The sequence below is a fragment of the Malania oleifera genome, chromosome 5 (assembly GCF_029873635.1).
Source record: "Malania oleifera isolate guangnan ecotype guangnan chromosome 5, ASM2987363v1, whole genome shotgun sequence".
Lineage (NCBI taxonomy): Eukaryota > Viridiplantae > Streptophyta > Magnoliopsida > Santalales > Ximeniaceae > Malania > Malania oleifera.
In genome coordinates this window covers 112063080-112088060 of record NC_080421.1, presented here as the reverse complement: position 1 = coordinate 112088060, position 24981 = coordinate 112063080, and the positions used below count along the sequence as shown (strand labels likewise).

The 24981-nt window shown below is 37.7% G+C and overlaps 1 protein-coding gene across 1 annotated transcript in view; it reads left to right on the top strand.

The window, feature by feature from the left end:
- Positions 1-14769: 14769 nt before the first annotated feature.
- Positions 14770-24981, top strand: part of LOC131155640 (protoporphyrinogen oxidase 1, chloroplastic) — a 34098-nt gene continuing 23886 nt past the window's right edge. The window contains exon 1 of the mRNA XM_058108897.1: positions 14770-15402. Coding sequence (XP_057964880.1) covers positions 14971-15402 — 432 coding nt within the window. The 5' untranslated portion in view covers positions 14770-14970. The remainder of the gene's footprint in view (positions 15403-24981) is intronic.

Genomic DNA, 24981 nt, shown 5'->3' with positions numbered 1-24981 from the left:
GAAAAATCTGATTTTTATTTCATTTTTTCACACTCCTCTCTCTCTCCTCTCTCTCCCCTTCGGCCCTCTCACTCTCTCTCTCTTCGATTTTGGGCTGGTTTTATACTAGATCGAAGATATGAGGCTACCACGACACTCCTGATGAAGTTCCCTGCAAGTTTGTCGGAGTGGATCATCGGGAAAACGAAGTTGGAAATCATTCTAAAGTTGAGGTAAGGCTTTTTAAGCCCAATTAGACTTTGAGGTAGTTATAGAAATTGATGTACGCATGAAAATACGGATGTTTAATACTGAGAATTTTGAGTTTCAGGGTATTGAGTAGGAAATCTTACGGGGGTCAGGCTAGGATTTTTAAGGGGCTTTCTCAGTAGCCACGTAAGGAAGTAAACTAAAGCAGTTTTTTTTCATGCAAAATTATTATTGATTATGAGTAAATTTATTTTCAGAAAAGCATATGATATACCTGTATATTATAGATGAAATGTACATTTAGGAAATACTGCTATTATGATGAAACGTATATGTATGTATGAGACGATAGAAAAGCACGATTTTAGAATATGAAATATAACTTTTAACAGAGCATGTATGGCATGAATATTATTTTTTGTGAAATGAGATATGATATGTATGCTTTTACGTGTAAAACACAATTTCAGGTATTTTGGAAAGATGGATTATGCTATATTGAGTTTGACGAATATATGATAAAAGAGTTAGTTTTTTTTTTTTTTGAATGTAAATACCTGAAATGATTCAGCACGAGGTTGTATTGATGCTATCGGTGCGAGGCTGTATTTATTGATGTTATTGGCGCGAGGTTGTATTTATTATGTTATCGGCACGAGGCCCTATTTATGTTATTGGCGCGAGGCCATATATATATATATTTACTATGATTTTGTCACGAGGCCATACGTATGATTTCGGCGCGAGGCCGTATCTATGTTTTCAGCACAAGGCTGTGTTGATGTTACGTATGTTCATGTATTATATGTTATTGCAACAAGGATGTTAGTTTATTTCAGACCAGGAGCTCAATACCGTAGCTATGGGTTGATTTTGGCACGAGGCCTTATTAGTGCTATCGTCCCACGAGGGGATGGGAGATGGATAGTCGATGAGGCTTTCAATAGAGCGTAGACGTCCACTTGGCAGTCCAGACCAGGGTGCGGCAGGCCCATCATACTTACAGACATAGTTGATTCGGTAATGGTCGACCAGCCATTGTCGAGTCCCGCCTTCGGGCTGCACAACCCGTCATGGGGGGTAATACATGACATTAACTAGCTATTCATCCTGAGTTGATTTTCAGTATTACAGTTATAGAAGATGTTTATGTACGTTACGAGTTATTAGCATATATGAAAATGTATATTTCAAATGATATGACGAATGTTCTCCGACTTATGAAATGTACAGTATATGTATAATTGCACTAAATATTCATGTTGTCACGCAGCTGTATTTAGTTTATTTTCCCTTACTGAAAAGTGTCTCATCTCCAACATTAATTAACTTTTCAGGAAACCCAGAGAAACCGGTGGGTCAAGGCCGCTGTTGAGTGAGTGGAGCTTCCCTACTAGAAGGGTAAGCTTTGAGCTAGGACTAGGAGATTTTTGTTGCATAGTCCTAGTGTTATTTTGACTTTTTGGAGATTGTACATATGAACAATTTATTGATGTTAATAGCAAGCTCTGGTATTATGTTTTATGGATGGATGTATAGATTTTTATATTTACTGCTGCTAGGTTTTCTGCTGTGTATGACAGGTGTCCCCGTTACCCACGGGTTCGGGTCGACCATTTTATTTATTATATTGTATTTTATTGAGGGACGTTACAAGTAGAGAGTTCATTGATGAAGACTTATTCATCGTCGATGAATTTCAGACCCTGCAAACAGCCTTCTTGGTAACTTCTCATTGACGAGACACGTGTCCCATCGATGATCCCAATAAGCCGCTTCATCGACCTTCTTAAAAATTCCCATTTCTCTCCTTTCTTATATCATTAAATTACTATAATTCTTCAGGTCTCTACAATTATGATATTCCCTATTCCAATAATTTTGCATGAAATATCATTTTCTATCTAAATATAACTAGATTTTACTGACTTGTAAGGTTGAACCAATCTTTATTTGGTGTCATGTGATAAAAGCACAACGAATCTAGGATCCAAGAATTTGTAAGACGATATGAACCCGATGAAACAGAAAGCATATCACCATCACTACTCTCTGAGTCTCCTTCTTCCACTCATTCGCATATTTTGATGAACCCTCTTGATTTTCTGTATTCCCCTTCTTCTTTTTTAGACAATATGGTTTTATGTGCCCTTTTTTTCCATACTTAAAACATCGTATGACCTTCTTCTTCCTGTACTGAGATTGAGATTTATTATTATTCGGTCTGCTCCAAAACTTGCTTCCCCATATTTTTGGTTACCCTTCATCACAAGCCCTTCACCTTGTGAAATCTCATCACTAGCTGTAGTGACTTGAAGAATAATAGTGTTTTTAATAATAAGAGGGAGAGAAAATAGAAATAGAAATAGAAATCGAAGGAGGCCATAGACTTCCGCGTTCGTCGATGACATTGCAATTTGGAGAAAATATTAAATAATCATAATTTCAAAATTTTGCCAGGCTTCGTCGACGAACACAGGGTCTCGTCGACGAAGGTCTTCAGAATTTTGTCGACGAACACAAGGCTTTGTCGATGAGAAAATACTGAGAGATGGTTCAGGGTGCTTTAAATTTTGTCGATGAACACAGGGTCTCGTCGATAAATTTTGTGAAGGGCTCGTCGACGAACCTGGCCCTATAAAAGGCGGGAAACCAAGATATTTCTCATTTCTCTCACCGCTTTCTCCCTCCTCTCTCTCTCTCCCTTCTCTCTTCATTTCCGACCCCATCAGTCATCGGATCGACGATCCAAAGCTACCACGACGCTCCTGGAGGAGTTCTCTACACTTCTACCGGAGCAAATCGTCAGGAAATCAGAGTTGGAAATCATCCCAAATTCAGGGTAAGTCCTTTTAGCATCTTTTTGGTCTCATGGCAGTTATAGAAAATAATGTAGGTAGGAAAATACTGATGTCTAGTTCTAGCATATGTTGGTTTCAGGGTGTTTTGTAGGAGGCCCTACGGGTATCGGGTTAGAGTACAGTAGGGGCTTTTTAGAGATAAGGTAAGGGATATATTGTAATAACTCGAAAAAAAAATTAAAAAAAAATTTAATTAAAATTATTAATCAATTAATTAGTTAAATGTTATTAAATTAATGTATTAAATAAATAAATAAAAATAGATAGTAGGAAAAAAAATTAAGAGTATTTATTAATTAATTAATTAGTTAATTAAATATTATTAAATTGAACTAATTTTGTTAAGTAAAATGGTGGTTATATATATATATATATATATATATATATAAAATATAATATGATATTACTTTAATGAATAAAGTAAAAGGAAAAAAAAAAAAAAGTAAAGAAAGGAAGTTAAAAGGAGAACTTACCTGAAGAATTGAAATCTCTCTGAATTACAGAGAGCCTACCAGCGTCTCCTTCAATCTCTCTCTCACTTCTCGTTGCTCCTTCGTCTTCGTCTCTTTCTCCCCTCATTTTTCGACGAATACTCAACTAATCGAAAAACAGAAGGTGCCGTTAGGTTCCTAACTCCGCCACCGACATTTCTACTGGAGCGGATTTGTCGTAGGAACGGCTTAGGCACTGCTCCTGGGGAAAGGTAATTTTTTCCCAATTTCTTAATTTCTGGTAAAATTTACTTTTGAATCGACGATCAGGTACCATCACGGGGTCCTAATCGTCGTTGTCGTCATTTTGACGTAGGTAATTTTTCAATTGGGGTTTTCTAGGCCCTACTCCAAAGCGAAAGTGGGATTTGGGAAATTTGGCAATTTGGCTAAATTTAAGGATATATTATTTATTTAGGAATTATGACCCTAGGAAATATTTAAATAATATTTTATTCAAGAATAATTTATTGGAACTAGGAATTTAATTTCAGGGTCCGGGTGAGCGCCGCAGGTATTTTTTGGAGTCCCTATTGGCGTAGTTCAAGAAACCAGGTAAGGAGAAAAATATATATTAAATCAGAATTTTTATGAATTTAATGGAAAAATAAATTGTGTTATATGTACGTGTATATGTTTTGGTATGGGTAAAATGCCAACTATTTAAATTATATTTTTTTCGAGTTTAAGGTTGTTTATTAGATATGTATATGCGAAAATGAACTTATGAAAGTGGAAAAATATTTTCAGAATATTTATGTAAGGCATGAAAGGTATTTTTAGTATATAAATATTAAATGTTGGTTGGCTTATTTTACAGGCAATATATGAATTTTACCGTTAAATTGTGTGGCATGAGAATCTAAGCGAATATATGTTAAATATATGAGATGCAGGCTAAGTAAGTAAAACAGTGAGAATAAAATATGATATGGACAATGTTGCCTGTGTATGTTAAATGCAACCATGTAAATGTAAGAAAACTGAAAGAGAGCCATGTTAGCAGATCTAGCACACTTCTGTGTAAACTAACTGATGACAGCTAAAAAGAGCTGTGTTAGTAGATTTAGTACGTTTCTACGTAGACTAACTGATGATGGCTAAAGACCAGCTGTAGTACGAAGTAATGAAATGAAATGTTATGCAATGAAATGACGATGAAATGGCAATGAAATGAAATGATAAAGGTAAATGATGTAAATGGGAAAGAGTCACTTAAAGTGAAACGAAATGCAAAGTTAAGTTATAAACAGGAATGAATGTGCATGAATGTATAATGACAGAAAAGAATGATGTATTATGATAATAGAATTATGTATGTATATAGAACATGTTACGATTGGGCAAGGCATACCTTTTGCCTGAGGGCTTACTGAGTAAGGCGAGTGTACTAGTAGCTTCAGATGTAGCAGTAGCTACATAATGCACTAAGGCAGAGGGAATTTACTTGTATGGGCGGGTAGAATTCCCTATCCTTGGGGCCTTTGCAGGTAAACTATTGTTGAATGCGTGAGTATGAGATTAATTTAACACTTGAGGGCTTACTGAGTAAGGTGAGTGCCCTGGTATGCTTTAGCTGTGCCCTTTGGGTTGCCTAGGTATTAGAGCAGAGGGGTGCTACTTGTATAGGCGGGTAATCACCCCTATCCTCGGGTAATCTCGTGGGTTAAACATTTGCATGTGTTTGATTAGGTTTAGGGAATGATTTCAGAAATTATGTTAACGATTTTCAAATGTTAAATAATATGTCATATATAAACTCATGTTTGCCACACACTGTTTTAATATATTGTTTCTTCCCTTACTGAGATGTGTCTCACCCGAATATGAAATTATCTTTTTCAGGATTTCCTCGAGATCGAGCTTAGAGAACTCGATATTTTATAGCATTTTTGGTAAATAGAAAGAGAAAATTGTATATTTTTATGTTAATTTTGATGTGTATATTATATGTTTTATAATTTATGTTTTAAGTTTTATAAGATATGGATGGTTGTGAAACATACTGGTATTAGTGGATTATGTTTTGGAGACATGTATATATTTGAATACTGGTGGATGATTAATTTATTATGGTTGGTAGTTAAAATTAGTAAACTCTGGTATTATGTTATGTGGAGACTATGGTTATATTTCCGCTGCATATATTATGGATTATGGATTATCAGGGATTATATCAGGTATAACACGCCAAACTCGGGTTTAGGGGTTCGGGGCGCTACTTATATGCTATGCTAGGAAATTTCTAAATATTATGTAGTGTATTTATTTATGAAAATTATGTACTTAAGTATGGTGTGGCTTGAGATTATGTATGTAGTATGGGAATATGTTTTATGAATTGTAGTTTCATGATTTTATGTATTTCAGTGCTATGATTATGTGAATTACAGTACCATGATTTTACAAATTTTTACACCATGAATATACGAATTACGGATACAGTATTATGATTACGTAGTTCTAGTATTATGATTTACAGAGTTTTAATGCATGTCATGTTTTCTATTACCATAACATTCAAAGAATACAGACAGAGCATTTACAGAATATATAGCCAGTTATATAGAGATAACATCGAGATGCTACAATTATAGTATGTACAGAACAGAAAGATAGCGTTATGGTAATTTTGAAAACATGATGAAAACAGTAAAAGAGTATATATATGAATATGTATATAGTATCAGACCCTGTTGGACCATACAGTTTACAGAGCACGGTACCGTAGCTACATGTAGTATACAGTTTACAGAGTGCAACCGTCTATTAAGATAATAGGCTGTAGGTCGATCGTATAGTGCCCTTGATGTGGACAGGCTCCCCATCAGATATGGGTAGAGGTGGACAGATCGATCGAGGGAGTATAGTGATTTACCTGGTCGGCCAGCCAGTGTAGATCCCGCCTACGGGCCTCATAACCCTGTCATGAGGGATTAAATCATGACATACAGATATCCACAGAGGTAAGTTTACAGTTATTATTATGTATATTCTGATTTACAAAGACAAGGGAATTACTTATGTATGTTAGAAGTATTTTGAATCGTAACTTAAATACAGATGTGTTAAATGACATGAAAATGGTAATGAATATTATGATTTGTACTGTATTTATCGATCCAGATATACATGATTATATGGAAACAGATTTTTATGATACGATAACTCATTTGCCACACACTAGTAATAGCATATATCGTCTTACTGAGCATTGACTCATCCAAGTGTTGAAACCTTTTTCAGGTGATCTAGGTAGGTGAGCAGATCAGGCTCGCAGATAGAGGGGTGTCTGTAGTGCCCTGACAGCAAAGTGAGTATAGTGGAGGGTTTTTGTATTTGCCCTAGTTAGCTGAGGGCAATTTTGGGGATTTAGTAACACATGTATATATTCTTTTGGGAAACATGATAGCACTCTGGTATTGTATAGTATGGTATATCATTATGTATGAAAATGTTTATTTGTATTATGCCTCTCACTGCTTAGGATAATGTTATGGTATCAGAGTATGATAATTATTACAGTGGAAAAAAAAATCATGTTAATTAAGCAGGTCGTTACAGTTTGGTATCAGAACCTAGGTTTGCTAGGTTTTGTAGACTTTAGAATGCAGCAGAAGCAATACCAGAGTATAGGAAAAGGATTTGAGGTTGTTCTATGTCTGGGTACAGGATTACCGTAGTGGTTTCTGTGCTTTTCCTGGAGTGACGATTTCAGGAAAACCATAGTAAACTATTGTCGAGTCGTGTGTCTAGGTGACAGAACTAAATTTTAGGTAGAGATAGGGAAGATAGTTAATTGTGAGTTGGTATAGGATAGGTCCGTATAAGAGATAAGATGCTTAAGTATGTTTCTTGTTTTCAGGATGGAGCTAGGAAGTAGCGGTACAAATGATGGAAGGGATGGAGCGGGTCCATCTAGTATGGGAGGTGCAGATACCGATGCGGTACTACGCAGTGTCACTCAGCAGGTGATGGCTGAGATGGCCAGGAGTTCTGGGGAGCGTGGCTGTTCGATTGAGCAGTTTATGCGTATGAAGCCCCCATCCTTTGCTGGAGGAGATGACCCGATTGTAGTTGACAATTAGGTCCAAAATATTGAGAAGACATTGGCGGTGCTTTCATATACAGACGAGTAGAAGGTAGCATTTGCCACTTTTAAACTGACAGAGGAGGCGAAGTGCTGGTGAGAGTAGCGCGTCTGATAGAGGAACAGAGGCCGGTTCCAATTCCAGTGACATGGGACCGATTCAAGGATATGTTCTTTGAGCGATATTTCCCTGCTATCGTTCAAAGTGCAAAAGCAGCAGAGTTCCTGCATTTGGTACAGGGGCAGATGTTGGTATCCCAGTACGCGGCTCGATTTGTCGAGTTATCGCGTTTTGCTCCACATTTAGCTCCCGATGAAGAGAAGAAGGTGAGAAAGTTTGAAGAGAGGCCGAGGCAGAATTTGTTTGAGCAGGTGATTGGTTTCAGGGCTCAGACATTTACAGAGATTGTAGACAGAGCTGCAATCATTGAGAGTGGTATACGGAGGGGTGTAGTAGCTCAGAGTCAGGGGAAGAGGCCTACGCCTCAGGGGTTTCAGGCTGGCTCCAGTAGGGGTCCATGGAGAGAAGGTCGTGATAGGGGGGATTAGAGACAGATGGCAGGACCTCGGGGGAATCATAATATGCTGATGGTTCCAGTATGTCAGACGTGTAGGAGATGTCATCCGGGAGAGTGCCGAGTGGGTAGCAATGTATGTTATCGTTGTAGGAGACCCAGCCATAAGATACGTGAATGCCTAGGTCAGCAGGATTAGGTTCCAGCACCCAGGCCTTATCAGGGAGGACATCAAGCAGCTCGGGGAGGATACCAGGCGCCTCGGGGTGGCCAGCAGAGGAATGTGGCCCCAGCACGAGTATATGCTCTGACGTCAGGAGATGCAGAGACTGCTACGGATGTGGTGACAGGTACATTTACTATTTCATCATATCCAGTCATTGTTCTTTTTGACTCGGGTACTACTCATTCTTTTATTTCCGCATCTTATGTTAAATTATATGAGAGTGAGACCCGGTTATTAGATATAGCACTGTCGATAGTTACACCATCAGGGTCAGTGACCAAATGTCAGAGAATACTTAGGGGTTATCCGATAGAAATTCAGGAGAAAGTGCTACCGACAGATCTGGTTGTGTTTGATATGCGTGGGTTCGACACAATACTGGGTATGGACTGGTTGGCTGTCAATCATGCCAGCATCGATTGTTTTCAGAAAGAAGTAGTTTTTAGACCACCTGGAGAGCAGGAATTCAGATTAATTGGTTCACGGGTACGTGCTCCAACACAGCTAGTGTCAGCCGTGCAGGCGAGCAGATTACTCTTGGACAGAGGTCAGGGGTTTATAGCATTTGTGAAATAAGCATCTGAAATGAACTGAAGATTGACAGCACCCCAGTGGTATGAGAATTTTTGGATGTTTTTCCAGATAAGCTACTAGGGTTACTTCCTGTGCGCGAGGTAGATTTTCCTATAGATTTATCTTTAGGTATGGCATCGATCTCTAAGGTCCCGTATCGTATGGCTCCAACCGAATTGAGAGAATTGAAGGAGCAGTTGCAGGATTTGTTGAACAAGGGGTTTATACGACCCAGTGTATCGCCCTGGGGAGCTTCAGTGTTGTTCGTAAAGAAGAAAGACAGGTCCATGAGGATGTGCATTGATTACAGGGAGATAAACAAAGTTACTATTAAGAAAAAATATCCTCTACCCCGTATAGACGATTTATTTGATCAGCTCCAGGGTATACAGGTATATTCCAAGATCGACCTCACATCTGGGTATCATCAGGTGAGAGTGAAAGTGGAGGACGTCGTGAGATTTCTCATCCATGACACAATACAACACGTCATCAGCTAAACAAATCATGATAGTCGCCATAGCTTTAAATTCCAATTCCTTCTAACTTGTTTCATCCATACCTTTCGATTGACTTCCGCATAATTCATTCACCATACCCTGCTACACTAACAAATCCTTAACTCTCCTCTGCCATAGTCTGAAATTTTCTGGTCCATCGAACTTGACAACATCAAACTTTGTAGAAGAAATCCCAAAAGCCATTGTAACCAATTGTTCTGATACTAATTTGTTGTGTAAATTAATACGCAGCGGAAACAAACAAACCGTTTGGATTGTACAATGCAGTAACTAACAATGAATAATACGGAAACACAATCACACAAATTATATAAAGGTAATAAAACAGTGACACAAAGGATTAACGTGGTTCAGCAATGCCTACTTTCAGAGGGAGCAAACAACTATAATTTTCACTATCATGTCAAACAAGGGTTACAACAATTGTATATATACTAACCCTTTTCAAACCCCTGACGTTTTCCCCCTGAAATGCCAACCTATTCAACTTCCCAATTCAAAAACAACGCTGTGCAACTGAGCAAAACTGTCACTGGTTTCAAACAAACTGTTGACGATTTATTCTCAGGACCAAACCGGCGATGTAACCATCGATGGTCTCTACCAAACCATTGATGGTTTCATTTTGAGCCTAACTCCATCGATGCAACTCTGCAAACGGTCGACGGTTTCCTCTATAAACCAACTTCTTCGTTTTTCTCACCAAGTTTTCTTTGTGTATATGTTCCACTTAGGCCTGGCAAAACGGGTCATAACCCGTCGGGTCACCCGGACCCGTTTGTTTAAAACGGGTCCGGGTTTAAGAAAGTTAACCCATTTAATAATTGGGCGGGTCACGGATTAACCCGTTTATAAACGGGTTAAATGGGTTTGGGCGGGTCACCCGTCGGGTGACCCGTTAATTTCAGTTCAGTCCTTCTCACACGCGCACGCCTACCCTCATGGTTCACACTTCACAGTTCACAATCACACACACTTAAAAAAAATAAACCCTAAGGTAAAGTTCCCCTTCCTGACTCCCTAACCAGCGCCGCGCCTCTCCACTCTCCAGTCTCCACTCCAGTCTCCAGTCTCCACTCTCCAGTCAGAGAGACGACCTCGGCACACCCCCACGATCTCAACACCGGAGCACAGTTGCCGTCGTCACCCTTCCTCTCCGACAAGGTCCTTGACGAAAATGTCGTCGCCAGCCTCCAGTCTCCAGTATCCTCGTCTGGCCAGCTCCACCTCCACAGACCACTTCTCCACTACTATGAAACCCCTCCGTAATGGCATCCTACTATGAAGAGTTCAGCATCCTACTCCAGTCTCCACTCTCCACTCTCCAGTCAGAGAGACGACCTCGGCACACCCCCACGATCTCAACACCGAAGCACAGTTGCCGTCGTCACCCTTCGTCTCCGTCAAGGTCCTGGACGAAAATGTCGTCGCCAGCCTCCAGTCTCCTCGTCTGGCCAGCTCGACCTCCACAGACCACTTCTCCACACGCGTCAACCCCCCCCCCCCCAAGCTCCACACATGACACACCATTTCTTTTTATTTAGAAATTAATAAATAAAATGCAGTTTTTTTTAAATGTCATTTTATATGAAAATTTAAAAAATTTTAAAATAAAAAAATTATATATTTTTAAACGGGTGACCCGTTACCTGCCCGTTTATTAAATGGGCGGCTTAGGGTTGGCATGTGTGTGATCCGTTTAACATTGATCCGTTTATGACCCGACCCATTAGTGACCCGCCCAAACCCGGCCCGCCCGCCCGTTTTGCCAGGCCTAGTTCCACTCAATATATGATGTAGATACCCATAGAATCATGGTAATTAAATAATAAAAGAAATGGGGAAGAAAAAGAAAATTTTAAGAAGGTAAGCAGGGTCTCGTCGACGAACGTTGAGCGTTCTTCGATGAACAAGCTTATTTGGATCATCGACATAAACACGTGTCTCATCGACGAGAAGTTACCAAGAGGATGGTTTTCAGGACCTGAATTTCATCGACGAGTAGTAAGGGTTTGTCGACGAAACTCCTCTTGGACTCGTCAACAAGGCCATATGTCAAGACATCTATAAATATGCAAGAAACGGGTTTTCAGTGAAGGAATTTCTATCTCACTTATTTTCTCTCTCTAAAAACGGGTTTCCCTCATTCTCTCTAGGTTTTCGGTTCCGATTCTCCCTGATTCGACGATCAGAAGCTACCACGATGATCTTGGGGAGATTTTCTATAACATAGCTGAAGCGAAATGTTGGTTTTAGAAGTTTGGGAACCATCCCAAAACCAGGGTAAGTTGATTATTGGAGTATTTTCAGTATTACCCAATTCATTTGAGGATAGATTCTGTATTATATGCGAATATACTGGAGTTTTGTGAAGTAAAATTAGGATATTATATTTTTAGGAATAGGGTGTTTTGGGATCCTGCAGGCAAGAGTTGAGGACCCCAGTGGGTGGTATTTCAGGAATGCAGGTAAAATGATATATGAATTATAGTTTAGGAATTGTGCATATGTGAATTTTGGGAAGTATGTATGTGATAATTTTTAGGTAAATTCAGTTGTTTGATTGGGAAAATATATGTGTACATCTCAGGATGTTGAAATTATAAATGCCGCACGTGTGAGACTGTAAATAGCAGCTAGTGTTCAGATAGTCAGGTGAGGGAAATATGCTATGCTAAGAATTTTAGTATGATTATCAGCACAAATTGCATGTTTTACCAAATTATTATTATTCTGATTATAAAATATTTGTATAGCAGAAAATACAGATTTTAGAGTATATGAATTTATTTATTTAAATCGTGTGACATGAGCTTATAGTAAATTAGCACAGTATTTATGCAGCTACAGTTACTATGTTTTACAGTATATTAGCAGAAATATTATGGAATATATATATATATATATATATGTATAGAAAGAAATTATATATATATATATATATTAAATATATATTTAATAGAATGAAGAATTTTCAGTACATATACAGATAGAAATTATACAGTACATTTAGAAACATGAATTATAATATATGTACAGAAACATATATTTTTAGCAATTTCAAAATATCATGATTTTCAAAACCATAACACCCAGATCCTCAAAAATTCAGACAAATATTCAGTTATATAGATATTAAATATTCAGTCTGTTTTTCAGATTTTCAGATTTATTCAAATCAGTTTTACAGTGTTATGGTTATTTCAAAATCATGATAAAACAATACTATAGATATTCCAATTATATATATAGTATCAGACCCCGATGAACCAGATTCAGTCAGCAGAGCACGGTACCGTAACTATTTTCAATTCAGAGTGCAACCACATAACTCATATAGTCTGTGGATATCAGCAGTCGATCGTGCTTATGTTGTGGATAGATTGCTTGTCAATTAGGGTTGAGGAGGCCGATCTGATTTTCGGAGTTCAGTTGACTTATCCTAGTCGACTAGCCAAGATAGGTCCCGCCTTCGGGTTGTACAACCTTGTCATGAGGGGTTAAATCATGACTTTCAGTTATCCATCCAGGGAAATTTTCTTATTTATTATTATTATTTTATATATATATATATATATATATATATATATATATCCAAATTTATAGAAACCGTAGACATACTTATGAATACTAGAAGTATTATGATTAGAATATTTAGAAAATCAGTTTATGTTAAGCAACTTAGGTATGAGCTATATTGTAATATTTATACGTGTTTTCTCAAACTTAGTAATTTATGGTAATTTTAAATCAGTTTTTACAAATATGTAAACTCACCTGGCACACACTAGTAATAAAATATTTCGTTTTATTGAGCGTTGTCTTATCCCAGTAATTTAACTTTTTTCAGGTGATCTAATTAAACAAGCAGATCAGGCTCGCAGATAAAGGGGACTACAGTACTACCTTGTATGTAGGGTGAGTATTTTGGGAAGTCTTTTTTTAGTAGTCTCTAGATCCAAATAAGGGTATTTTGGGGATGGTTGTGTATGTATATTTTAGGAAATATTCTGACACTTTGGTATTGTATATATTGTTATGGTTGTATGCGTTTTACTTCTTGCTACTTAGGTACTTTATTGGGTTCTAGATTCCACGGTCCCTATCTGGTCCGTGATGATGTTATGATTTATAATAAAAGGTATCAGAGCAATGAAGTTTTACAGTTAATATAAAAAAAATGGTAGAAAATATCAGGTCGTTACATATGAGCCACATATTACAACAATTTAATTATACCTAATTTATTGTGAAGGCTAAGCAAAAGAAGAACTTATATTTTTTGGTTAGAAATGTATGTTAGTGGGATTTATACATACCAACACTTGGCACTTTTACCAACTTGATATTCTAAAATAAGTAGTCATGGGAAATCAATTGTATTGAAAGTTACAGATGTTTATCCCTTTAAAATGAGGAAGAGGATAGTTGACTTGAGTTTTACAATGAAAGACATTTCTCAATAAGCTATTTACTTGGTGACCTTCAATGTCAATAACATCTTAATTGAAGTATTTTGTTGTTATTTAGAACCATATATGAAGGAAGAGATGGAGATGGAAGGGGTATTAGACTATTTTCTTCATTTTCTATTAATATAAAAAGTCAAGCAAGCTTGTGATATGTGTTCCTTTATTTATTCGTTTTGGCTTTTAGTATTCCAAAGTTACAATAAAAGCAACTCTAGTGATATTTTTCCACATCTTACATTGTACCTAATGGTAATAATTTTTATTCATTAATGTCATACTAGATTGACATAATAAGATTTATCTACAATTTCTAGGGTTTGAATAGAATACAATTGTTATAATATAAATTTTACATTTTATGATATTAAAAGATTTGATATTTAACTTGTATCGGAGTATGTAATCTTTTTTCTAAAATTTTATGAAAGGAAAAAAAAATATTTCACTAAAAATTATCATAATCCCTTCGCTTCTTTGGAGGTCTTGCCCTCTCTTTCTAATGCTTAAATATAAAAGAGAACTTTGAAAGTGAAGCTCACTGCGAATCATTACAATTAGCCGTTGTTTGGTAAATGATAAATTGTTATTTCATTTTTGCAAGCTAGTGAATTTGGACATACTACAAAAGTCAACTTTTTAAAAATTAATGATACATTTGAAGATTTGAATTTTGGATCTTAAATTCAAATTTAAATTTAGATGAATTTTGATAATTTTTAATATAATTTTATATTATATTATATTTAAATGTAATACAATTTTAAGTGTAAGATTATTTAATCTTTTAGGAGGTTTATATATATATATATATAAATTATTTATTCATCTGTTGGGTAAACTGAAATTAATTTTCTCAACATTTGCCGTGCACAGTTGGCAGTCGGCGGCAGGTGAGAATCACCGAGTTGTGGCTGAGGTGTGAGCGTTGAAACCCAAAATATTTCCCAAGAGGATAAAGTGCGGCTCGTTTCCTCGTCGCCAGCCACTGCGAGCGACGGGGCACAAATTAACACCGCACGCAACGGCGGCGCCATGACCACTCTCACCGACCTCTGGTCTTTCTCTTCTAATCCCGCCAAACTTCTTCCTCTCACAAATGCTCGCCGATTGCACTCAACCTCTGTCAACCTTCAAACCAAAACCAGAGAGTACTGCACTCGCCGGAGACTCCAATTCCAATGCTCGATCGCCGAGGAGTCCACAGTCTCTCCCTCCAGGCTCGCCGGGGACGGCGTCCGGGACAGTCAGCCCCCGGCGGACTGCGTGATCGTCGGCGCTGGAATTAGCGGCCTCTCGATCGCGCACGCCCTGGCCACCAAGCACTGCGATGTTGCCGGGGATGTGATCGTGACGGAGGCTAGGGATCGCGTCGGAGGCAACATTACGACGGTGGAGAAGGACGGGTATCTCTGGGAGGAAGGTCCCAACAGCTTCCAGCCGTCCGATTCTATGCTCACCATGGCGGTACCTCCTCGTTCATTCACTCCTAGGGTTTTATTTTGTCATTCTCTCTTCAATTTTCTGGGTTGTTCCCCTGCAATTTTTGGTGAAGCTATTACTTGTTGGGCCTAAGGCCACCCACCCCCGATTGGACAGAGTGGTAATGGACATTGCAAAGAAGTTGTTTGGTACTAGGCCTAGAAGAGGAGGTTTGGTGCTAGGCCTACGTTTATGGGCAGACAAGAACAGTCCACTATCGTGACTAATGTCAATGAAAATTACAAGAAGAACGCCTAAACGCTGATCTCGTCCAAGCTACAAAAATTCCACAAAAACTACACTAGGAATCCAAAACAAAACTCAAATCGTAATATCCATCCAGAAGAGAACTCATGTTAGTTCTTCCATACCTCCTATATGTTTGAATAAACTCCTTTACCATTCAAAAGAAAAAAAAAATAAAAATCTATCCATAGGAAATGTGAAACATATATCACAAGATTGATAGGGAAAGAAAAAGTGTATGAGCTAGCCAAGGCAACTCTCGAACACCACTTACATCTCATTGGCTGGACAAATAACTCTTTAAGCTGACCCATGATTCCCCTCTTCTCATGCACCATTCTTTTATAATTCCAGTATTTTTTGAAGATTGTAAGACACTCGTGAGCTTGGGAAAAGCTTTATTTGGGCAATGCTTTAATTGAAAAATCATGCAAATTGTGACATTTGGCTTGTAAGATGCCAAACCAATCACCCGTGCAATTAATATTGTAAAGGAGGCATGCAAGCCAACCGAAATTAATCTTCTTCAAAGTTCTCCCTACAATTTTTTTTATTTGATTTGTTTTTAAATTTTTGAATTTGATGCATGTAAATACATGAAATTATCACTTTGACCTAGATTATAAAGTTGACCCTCGGTCAACTTATATGTGCACAATGAATTAATTGTTTACTATCTATGTTTGCACCTTTGCAAGAGGTCAAATTGGTAGTGTACTAGCGTGTGCATTTGGGATGGGCCGTGGACAAAGGCTGCAAACGAGCCAAGCCAATCTAAGCTGAGCTTCAGCATGTTTAGACTCGACTTGAAAGAAGAGGTGGTAGGCCTGGGCTCAGGCTCGTTTCAATATGAGCTGAAAAAACCAAGCTCGAGCTCAACTCAAAATTTTAATGAATGGCTCGACCTCGGCTTAGGCTAAACCAAAAGCCGAAACTAATTTGATATTTAATATTTAAAAACTCCCATTCAAGCCCATTTGTTGGGCTTAAAACAAGATAACTAAAGTAGGCCAATAGAAATTAGGCCCACTAGTAACATAATAGGCCAAAAGGCTCGCAAACATGCAGGCTCGCCTATGGTTAAGAGTGGTTAACAGCAGGCCCGTTATGAAGCAGGCCTGCACATCGTGAGTTGGTGGGAAGAAATGTAGTTGGGCAGCAGCTTTTATAAACTGTAGATGAGCCAAGTTTTCTTTCGTTTCTAGATGTGGGACAATGGGTGAGTATTTGATCCCTCTTTTTTGCCTCAACCTCTCTTTGTTTTGGTAAATAGCTTTTTCAGCTTTTAAAAGTTCGTTGGGTCTGTCGTGTTTGGTAAATAGCTTTTTCAGCTTTTAAAAGCTAGCTTTTAACATTTTTTGGGGAGCTTTTAAAAGCTAGGAATTTGAAGCTTTTAAAAGCAAAAAGTTGACTTTTTTGTTGGAAGATAACTCTATTCCATGGATGTCCCTAATGATTTTTTAATATTACAAAATTACCCACTCACCTCTCCCGCCCTCTCTTGCCCTCTTCTGCACATATTTTTTTTTTTCTTTTTTCATAACTCAAATAAAAAACTTAGGGCCCACATGGCTATGATATTGTTTTATAGTTTATACAAATATTTTTTTTTGATAAATGGTTTAATAACCATTTTAAATCATATTATTCATTTATGTTAAAAAAAAAGGCCGTACCTAGTGCACAAGGCTCCCACATTGAGCAAGGCTCCCATATTATTCATTTATGTTAATTTCTAAAATTTATATTATTAATTTTAAACGGTCGTAGCACGGGAGTATATACGTGTGCCCTGTAGCGGATATACAATAGAGTCTAGGGCGGGGTGAATGGACTCTTTTTGCGTAATTAAAATTTTCTCTACAAAAGAAATGTCTTGGCAAGAAGTAAGCAATTATATCACAATATCTAAATTAAATCATGCACAGGACAAGTATAAAAGAGTGAAAGGAGAGAAATATCAATATCGGTATTTTTACGTGGTTCAACACCAAGCTTCCGTCCATGCCTTGTGACCAACACAAGGATTCCACAATCCACTAAAAAGTCCTTCACCGGCGGAGAAGCCTTACACTCGGGAACAAATCCTTACTGCGCTCACCAAGAGCCAAGTTGGTTCACCAAGAACCTTCACCACACAAAGAACCTTACAACAAGATGATGGAAAATACAAAGGATGTTCCACAAATGAGCTGATATAAATTACAAACCAAGCCTTACACACTCTCTCAAGGATTGATTGGAGAACAAGAGAGTTTGAGCACTTTTGAATGAATGAACTAAATGCAGAGTGGTTAGGTTTTGTAATCAAAGAGATTTTTCACTAAATGCTTGTATAAATCACAAAAACCATGCTAAACAACTCTATAGACTTGTTTTTATAGCCAAAAAGCCCTTATAGCTGTTAACTAGCCATAGGGAGCAACTCCCAAACAAAACCATTATAGCGCTGGGCACGAAGCCACCAGTCGACCATTCACTTTCTCTAGTCGACCACTCTGTGAAGAAAAATAGCTACTAGAATTGCTGGTCGACCATTCTCCTGTTCTAGTCAATCAGAGCCCTGAATCAGAAAAAGTCAACAACATAAAAGTTGTGGAATTTTTTCTTAGCTTTCCATTGACACTAAGATTGTCCTTTTTGGTCTTTTCTATCAAAAATTATGCTCGAAATACCAAAGGGAGTCCTGGACTCAAGACTGCACTACGTTAGTCGACGATTGCTCTGTTTTTTCTTTGACAAAAAGTCTTTTAATGATTTAAAACATTCTTGGACAAAATTATATGAAATGTATTACGTCTAATGAAGATTAAAACTTGTCCAAGTGAGCTTTTCCTCAAATATAAGATATCTTGATTTATGAAAACACAATTGAAAGATCATTTGATATCTTTTATACTTAGAATGTCCTTTTACAAAAATATACTTAACTTTCTTAAAGCTTTAGGACGTTAACCATGCTTTGACAAAACTGGGACCAAGTATGAAAATGTTCTTAAAACTAGGATGTTAAAAACTTGTCCCTTTGAAAACATATTTTGAGTTTAGGATTGTTTTTGACAAATTCTTTGATTTTAACTTTGAAAACTATTAAAGTTGAGTTTGTGACTTTAGGTAAAATCCTATTTGCTCATGTGTCCTAATATGCATATGCAATTGCTCAACTCTTCTTCATAAATCATGTAAGAAACAAAACACAAGATTTACAACATAAACTACCTCAAACACATACCCTATTACATATGATACAACACTAAGCTTCCTTTGGTGTGCTTGGGTTCATCTGAGTTCGTGACCTTTTGATCTTTCCTACTTCGATCGTCAACTCGGTCCGATCTTTGGCTTTTGACCAATACTTCAAGTATTCATCCCTTGAACCTGTATTAAACATAATCTGCAAACATGGGATGCACGAGGAACAATAAGTAGGTTAATATCATCAAAATACATAAATCATTATAGTGTAGCCAATGAGGCTAACAATTAATATTAAATTTAGTTTTTGATAAATAATTTAACAAAGACACTTATAAACTGGCTTACCTATTTTTGTCATTTCAAACCTTTCAGTCAGCTTATAACTTTTTTACCAAATGCTTACCACCAGCTTTTTCTTTTCAACAACTCCTTTTTCATTGAGGGGCCAAATAACTTTTCCAATTATTTGAAAAGCTTCTTTTCATCAGCTTCTTTTAAAAAGTTCCTTTTAAAAAGCCATAGGGGGGCCAAACTATGCCAATGTCTCCCCAACATGCTGCCCTTTCAATGCTCTACCCATTGACCCTGTAGCCTACAAAGATTCTCTTGCTTTCAAGTTTAAAATCCCAATGCCAACAATGCCAATAACAAGCCGAGCAAAAAAAACAGCAATGCTAATAACAACTCACAATTTCACTTGATTCCTTTGGAGCCTTTATCCATCCGGTAGGAATGTTAGGAACTTGCACAAGAGTATGATGAAATGCACCAATTTTTTGACACCAAGCATCTGACTTTTTTCCCATTAACTCTCAAATCCCATGATTCTCATTTCCCACATGGAAAATGAAAGTCTTCTTGTGTCTCTCCTTTCTATATAAGCTCCTTTTCCCATATGTAGCTAATGAAATAATAGAACAAATTATTCGGAAGTTTGCCTTTAGGATGATTTGTGTGAAGCAATAATTAATTTAACAACTTAAATTAAATAAATAAAATATTTTAAGCATTAAATTTGATATCGAGCCCATTATTGAGCTGCTCACGAGCCGAAATGAGTTGAGCCTGTCTGTATTCATGCTCGGCTCATTTAGTCTTTGCTAACTAAGCTTAAAATTGAACTTGAGTATCGCTCGTTAAGATAAAAAAAATGAACCCGAACAAGCTCTTAATGAGCTGAGCTCCCAAGCTGCTCATGAGCAACTCTTTCGTTTGCAGCCCTAGCTGTGGAGGCACGTGGTGGCAAGTAATTTCGGTCTTGGAATGTTTCATAGTCTTGGCTTGGTGACAGTGGGCTTGAATTAGGTTTCATTAAAGGGAGTTTCAACTCTCTTAGCTTTTTCCTGAATTGCTAAAGTGTTCATCACTTGTTGTTTGCGACATGTGTCCCTTTTTCTTCTCTCTCACCTTGATCGTGTGTCACCACTCCAATGGACGAACAATTTATTACTTTTTCATTGGTTGAGGCCTAAAATGACGTTCTCTTCTTAGAAAATGACATCCCACAACTGTTTGCCTTTCCCTTATAACTACCCTAAACCATGCTTCGGTTGGGATCTTTTGACGTGGGAGCAATTGAGCTTTCTCTCACTCTCTAAAAAATTCCCCTAACTAGCGGATTTCCACTAGCTCTAGAATTCCTCCAATCTCTTTTCACTCCATCTAGGACATTTTCTTAGTAGTAGAAAGTCCTCCTTGATTGGCTCGATAGAAAGAAGGTTGCTTGCAATAGGCAAAGAATGTCGCGCATCAATTATGACAATGTAGCAAAGCAAGGCTTGATTGCGTTGCTAGAAGGTTGCCATGAGTAAGACAGTTTCGGGGGCCAAAGGCAGTTCTCCGTGCATTGGACACGTAGCTTACTGAATCAGTTGCAACACAGATGGGAATGCATGCTACGAAAGATAGGCTTGAGTCCGATACCTCAACCGTATACTCAATGTCCTTGTACGAGTCCACTAGCCATCAAAACTTGTCACCATTCAGACTTGAACTTTTAGGGATTGTCTGGTTCTCCTCTCTAGGCCTTTGTAGAACTTGTACAACATCATATTTTTGAAAATTCTATGCCAATCAAAGATGTTGGCACATCATTGATGAAGGAAAATTCTTCATAACCTATTGCTATGAGTTAAATGCTGAAAACAATGTTGCTGAGAGGTCTCTAGTTGGGCGCTCTTCAGTCAATCCTAATAGTAAAGATAAGAATCCCTTGTTGGTCTTTCAAAGCCTACTGAAGCAAAATGAGGCAAGAGGAAAGGAAAGGGCAGAATCCAGAGTTAATAATTTCTTACTGCAAAGAAGAAGCAAACTCCATCCCAACTTCCCAAATGAATTCTGATGTTGGAATACTAGGGGCTTTAAGTGCTTCTTTCAAATAAGAAAAAATGAAAAACTTGATTCATTATTAGAATTTGAATCTTCTTGAAACTAAAGTTAGAGATGACTATTTCTCTTATGTTTCAAAGAAAATTTGTAGGGATTGATGTTTCCTAATCTCACTCACAACTCTTTTCTTGGAAGACTTTGGGTGGGCTATGACCATCATTTTTTGAAGATTATTGAAATCATTGAGGACACTTAGTTCATTGCTTAAAGTTGATTGTTCTATTTTAATCTTATGCTGATGCTGGTTTACTTTCACTTATGCCTTTAACAGTGTTTAGTATAGAAAATTTCTTTGGATCATTCTTATTGGGCTTTCTTCTGTTATTGGCTCTCTTCCTTGTTTTGTTTCGAGGGACTTCAATACCGTTAAGGTCTAGTATGAGTAACTCCATTATCTACTCCTAGTGTTCAAGGCTCTTTAGATTTTAAAAAATTCCTTTCTCCATTGAATTACTCCCCAATTGGATGGGAATAATGTTTAGGATAGAAAATTCTTTGGATCATTGTTATTAGGCATTCTTCTACTATTGGTTCTTTTCCTTGTTTTGTTCCAGGGGATTTCAATACCATTAAGGGCTAGTTTGTGTAAATCCCCATTATCTACTTCTAGTATTCAAGGCTCTTTATATTATTAGTTGGAATGTTAGAATTTAGGTGGAGTTAGGAAAAGGAATTTTATTAAGGAAATGTTGTCTAAGTATTCCCCGGACGTTGTGTTGATTCAGGAAACTAAATTAGAGATGATTGATTGAAGGGTCATTAGGAGTATTTAGGATGGTTGGTGTAGGGAGTGGAACTTCCCTCCGTGTATGATCCTTCTAGGTCTACTCTCAGGAGTGTGTTTTGGGATGAGATTTATTTCATTTTCGGGTTTTGTTCCCGCAGGTGATTAGTGGGCATGGATTTTAATGTGGTGAGATTTTTAGGGGAGAAGAAAGGGTGGGGGGAGGGGATTTACTGTTAGTATGCAGCATTTCGACTTGTTGATCAGGGACAGTGGCCTTAGAGAATTGCCTTTGAGCAATGCTACGTATACTTGGTGGAGCGGGTAGGGCTAGGGCTAGGGTAGTGGCTAGTAGATTGGATAGGTTCTTGTTTTGTAATGACTGGGAGGACGAATTCTCTAATCTCTCTCAAACTGTTCTTTCAAGGCTTACATTTGATCACTTTCTCGTTTTGCTAGAATCTTGTAGGCTAGCTTCGTGTCCCACTCCTTTTAGGTTTGAGAATGTGTGGTTGGAGCATGCTTTGTTTAAGCCATTAGTGAGAAGCGCTTTGGGTGAGAATATAGGGAGGGGTTTGGAAGGCTTTAGATTTATGTGGAAGTTGAAACATCTTAAGGAAAAGCTATAAGCTTAGAATAAGGAGGTGTTTTGTGATGTTAGAGTTAGAAAATCTAGAATCCTAGTTGAGTTGGAAGCTTTGGATAGAAAGGAAGAGTAGACAAATCTCTCAAAGAATGAGTAGGCTAGAGGGATCTCTTCAAAGAATGAGCTTGAAGAGTTTTCTTTAAGGAATTGAGAAGGTGGAGGTAAAAACAAAATACAAATGGGTTAAGAAAGGTGATTGCAGTATTGGTTTCTTTCATCGGATTGTTAATGGTAAGATGAGGAAAATTTTGAATAAAGAGCTGGAGATGTTGGGAGGGACTATTATTAACAATCCTGATAGGATTGCTTTGAAATCTCTAATTTTTTTGAAAATCTTTATTTTGAGGAGGAGGCTTGGAGATCAATGGTTGAGGGTTTAGAGTGGAATCCTATTTCTAAAGAGCAGATGCTTTGGTTAGAGAGACCATTTGAGGAGGAGGTGAGGGGGTTAGTTTTTGGGATGGATAGGGATAAGGCTCCGAGTCCAAATAGTTTTAATTTGGCTTTCTTTTAGAACTGCTGGAATATTATTAAGGATGACTTGTTTAAAGTTTTTGTTGAATTTATGGGAATGTGAGGCTAAGTAAGAGCGTTAATTCTAATTTTTTTTACCGTTGTGCCTAAGAAATATTGATCCATTAACGTAAAGGACTTTAGACCTGAGATAACCTAAAAGAGACCTTGACATTAAACTCGACATTAGCTTATGTAAGACTAAAAAATGAAAAGACATTAAGGGATCAATAGAAATGAGGTCATGTCCATTAAGTAAACCAAGGGGTTAGAACACCAATCTTAATCCCTAGTAACATATCCCTAGCCAAAGTGTAACTCTTGCGATTCAAATAAATATCTATTAGTAGGGAAATCAATAAGGAGATATCCCGAGTGCCTATAAAAAGGACCTCTTAAGAAAGGTAAGGCATCTCATCTCATTCTCACCCTGTTGTGATCATATAATCCTTCCAAATTCCTTGACTTAGGCATTTGAGTATTCCCTCAGAGTACACCATGGGTCCTCCAAGCCGTTTTTATATTCTTGGCAGGTGATCGAAGTCGTGATTGATTCAAATTCTCTTGGGCAAATTTTGTTTGCAACAGTTGGTGCCGTTTGTGGGAAACTTGGAAGGATTTCTTTCTAAAACTCAATCGTGGCTGCATCACACAATTTAAAGTCTGAACCAGTTGCTAGGGATCAATTGCCCCAATCAATTCATTCCCCACCACTAGACACTGCATCTCTAATTGTGCCTTTAGACCAATTTCTAGCCTTCCAAAGGATGGTGAAGACATGTTTTACATGATTTTGCAATAGAAAAAAGATCCTGTAGAGCATAGACCAAGGGTTGTTCAAGTAGAAATGACACCTAAGGATAAGGGAGTGGTACCGTATGAAGTAGTTTTGAAAATTTAAGACTTGACAAATAAAGTAGAGGAGCTAACATTGTGGGCATTAATGAGCAATGGTCTGAGGAATTTGAAGAAAAAGTCAAGAAAATTGATCAACTGGAAAAGCCTGGTAGTTCGTAGCCAACCCTTAATGTGGGAAACCTCATTTAGATCTTTTGATCCCCCCTTTACCAAGGAAATAATTGAGATCCCTCTAGCTAGAAAATTCAAGATGCCTAACATAGAAGGATATGATGGGTTGTTAGGTCCCTTAGACCACCTCGAGACCATCAGAATGTTGATGCAATTGCAAGTTGCACCTGATGCCATTATGTGCCGATCATTTTCGACAACCCTAAAGGGGAATGCTAGAGTATGGTATTGGACATTAAAGCCCAACTTAGTTAGGTCTTTCTCTGAGATGGAGTAGTAGTTTGTGAGACATTTTTTCAATAGTCAAAAAATGGCAAAGACTGCGGCCCACTTTATGAGCCTTGTTGAAGGAGAGGAAGAGACACTGAAATAGTTCATGCACTCTTTATCAATGCAACTTTGGAGATTAGAAACCTGGACCTCAGAGTAATAATAGCCACCTTGACAACGACTCTGCAATATCATGACTTCCTGAATTCCACAAGAATAAATCCTCAGCCGATATGGGAGAGCTAATGGCGTGAGCCCAAATATATATCACCTTGGAGGAGGTTATCACCACAAAAAGAAGCAAACTAGATTTGAAGAGAAAACATACTAGAGATGCTGATGAAATCGTGGAGGGAGGAGTAAGGAAACATACCTCTAGTAAAGACTTCTCTTTTAAGTATGGAGAATAAGAGGAGGATAGGGACTATTTATAGGAGGAAAATAGGTGTCACGGACCATGAGGCTTCGTGAGATGCAAATCATGCTGTGAAAATCTACCCAGAAAGAAGGCTTTGCTCGCCGAGATATAACCCATTTGATGAGTATTGCT